This window comes from Eurypyga helias, unplaced genomic scaffold, assembly GCF_000690775.1.
Source record: "Eurypyga helias isolate BGI_N326 unplaced genomic scaffold, ASM69077v1 scaffold31215, whole genome shotgun sequence".
Lineage (NCBI taxonomy): Eukaryota > Metazoa > Chordata > Aves > Eurypygiformes > Eurypygidae > Eurypyga > Eurypyga helias.
Window position 1 is genome coordinate 4,660 of NW_010252553.1, and position 1,875 is coordinate 6,534.

The window sequence follows — 1,875 nt, forward strand, 5'->3', positions numbered from 1 at the left end:
GTCTGCGCCGCGCAGCTCGCACTTGGGGGAGCCATCCACGCAGGCGTAGACCTGCTCCTCCGTGAAGTAGTCCCAGCGCAGCACCTCGAAGCGGGTTTTGGGCTGGAAGGGGGGCGGGATGCCAACGGGCCACGTGGCACCATGGTCCCCATCAGCAGAGAGGCTGCTGGTGTTCTGGATCTCCAGCTACAAGAGGAGAGATGGAAGAGTGGGAGTCAAGGTGGGCGCAGATAGGCCTTCGAGCCCTGGCCGCAAACAAGCTGCCTCCCAGTACTCAGAGAACAGCTGCTCCAGCCCCAAGAGCAGTGCCAGAACAACTCTGCCTTCAGCCTGACTCCAATCAGCACCTCAGGTTTCCCCCTAATAGCACCCTGAATGTGGCATGCCCCCTCCATCACTCTCTCCCACCCTGCCCGGCCCTTGCTGGCAGACCTCAGCATCCTGCTGGCTCCATCACCGTGAACCACCACCGCAGCTCCAGGATCCATTCAGGTCTGAAGCTGCTCACACCCTGAGGGCTGCTCTCCAGCCAGCACAGCTGCCTCTGCAGCCACATGAGCTCAGCTGATCCCATCCCACAACAGCTCCAGGTGGGAAACCCTCATGTTAGAGCAGAGAGGTGACATGGAGCAACCAGAAAGCCCACAGGGATGACCGGAGGAGACCAGACCCTCCTAGCCAAGCCAGGTCTCACCTGGAGCTGCTGGATCTCCTGGTACGTCCTCTCCAGCTCCACCTGCGCGAAGTACTTGTGCAGCCGGTACATCTGGAGGGGATCCAGCACTGGGTGGACAGTGAAGGCGCTCTGGAAGCGGAGGTCAGTCTCCCGCTCAGGGTCCGCATTCTTCCCCAGCTCAAAATATTGGTAACGCAGGCCCTGCATCAGCCAGGAGAGATGGGTCACGGCCGGCCACGAACCACGCTCCCCACCCCGCCAGCTTCCAGCACAGCTCAAAGGATGACAGGGGGCCAGGGCTGCTCCCCCGAGGATGTGGGAACCCATGGGGAGGTGGGCAAACACACTGGGCCAGGATCAGACTCTTGGAGGCTGTCTCCGCTGCCTGACCTACCTCGTGCTCCTCAGCACAGTTGACAGCCGTGTAGTCGATGATGCAGCGGCCCAGCCACTCGTCGGGCCGGGCGCTGAGGATGTCGTTGCGGCAGCTCTCCAGGTGCTGCTGGAGGAGCAGGAGGAGGCTGCGGGAAAAAAACCCCCCGTAGCAGTAGCGTCCCTCAGTGTCCCCACCGATGAATTCCTCGGGCCGGCCCAGGTAGAGGTGGGTGTCAATGCTGAGGTGGGCGACCAGACGGCTGATGCGGTGCGCCTCCGTGTAGGTGTCGTCCTGCACCAGGAAAAACCAGTCGAAGTCATTCACGTAGTGGTCCAGGAGGTACCTGATGGTCTGGTACATGTTCCAGATGGGCCTCTCGTCACTGTGCGTCACCACCGTCATGCCGTGGGGCACTTTGCGGCCCCGCGTGCCCGTGAAGTAGACCAGGCGCTCCAGGCGGTGGGCCAGTGTGCGGTTGACAGCCACCCCGAGCGTGTTCAGCGTGCTCTTGGAGGTCAGCACACCCACGAAGAGCCGCTGCCGCATCCCCAGCTCCGTGCTGATGTACCGGGTCCTGCAGGAGGAAAACAACATCTGACTTCGGGGCACTGCACCCTCCTTGTCCTCCCCCCTTGGTTTCTCTGTAGGAGATGCTTCCAAGTTTCGACCACACACGCAAGACATCGCCCCAGCAGCGCTGCTATGCCTGGGCCGGGGACACAGCACAGCGCTCTGCTGAGGTCCCCGCAACCGGAGACCCCAGGACATCCTCCCTTCCCACGAGCCGGCCAGCCCAGCTCAAACCAGAGGATCACGAAAGGCT

General features: G+C 62.3%; 1 protein-coding gene across 1 annotated transcript in view; it reads right to left on the reverse strand.

Annotated features, from left to right (window-relative positions):
• Positions 1-1,622, reverse strand: part of LOC104510248 (chondroitin sulfate synthase 2-like) — a gene marked incomplete at its 3' end in the record, with an annotated part of 3,440 nt that extends 1,818 nt beyond the window's left edge. The window contains exons 1-3 of the mRNA XM_010152430.1: positions 1,071-1,622; positions 695-877; positions 7-186 (exon numbers count right to left, since the gene is read on the reverse strand). Of these exons, the coding sequence (XP_010150732.1) occupies positions 7-186; positions 695-877; positions 1,071-1,598 (891 nt within the window). The remainder of the gene's footprint in view (positions 1-6; positions 187-694; positions 878-1,070) is intronic.
• Between the last annotated feature and the right edge of the window lie 253 nt (positions 1,623-1,875).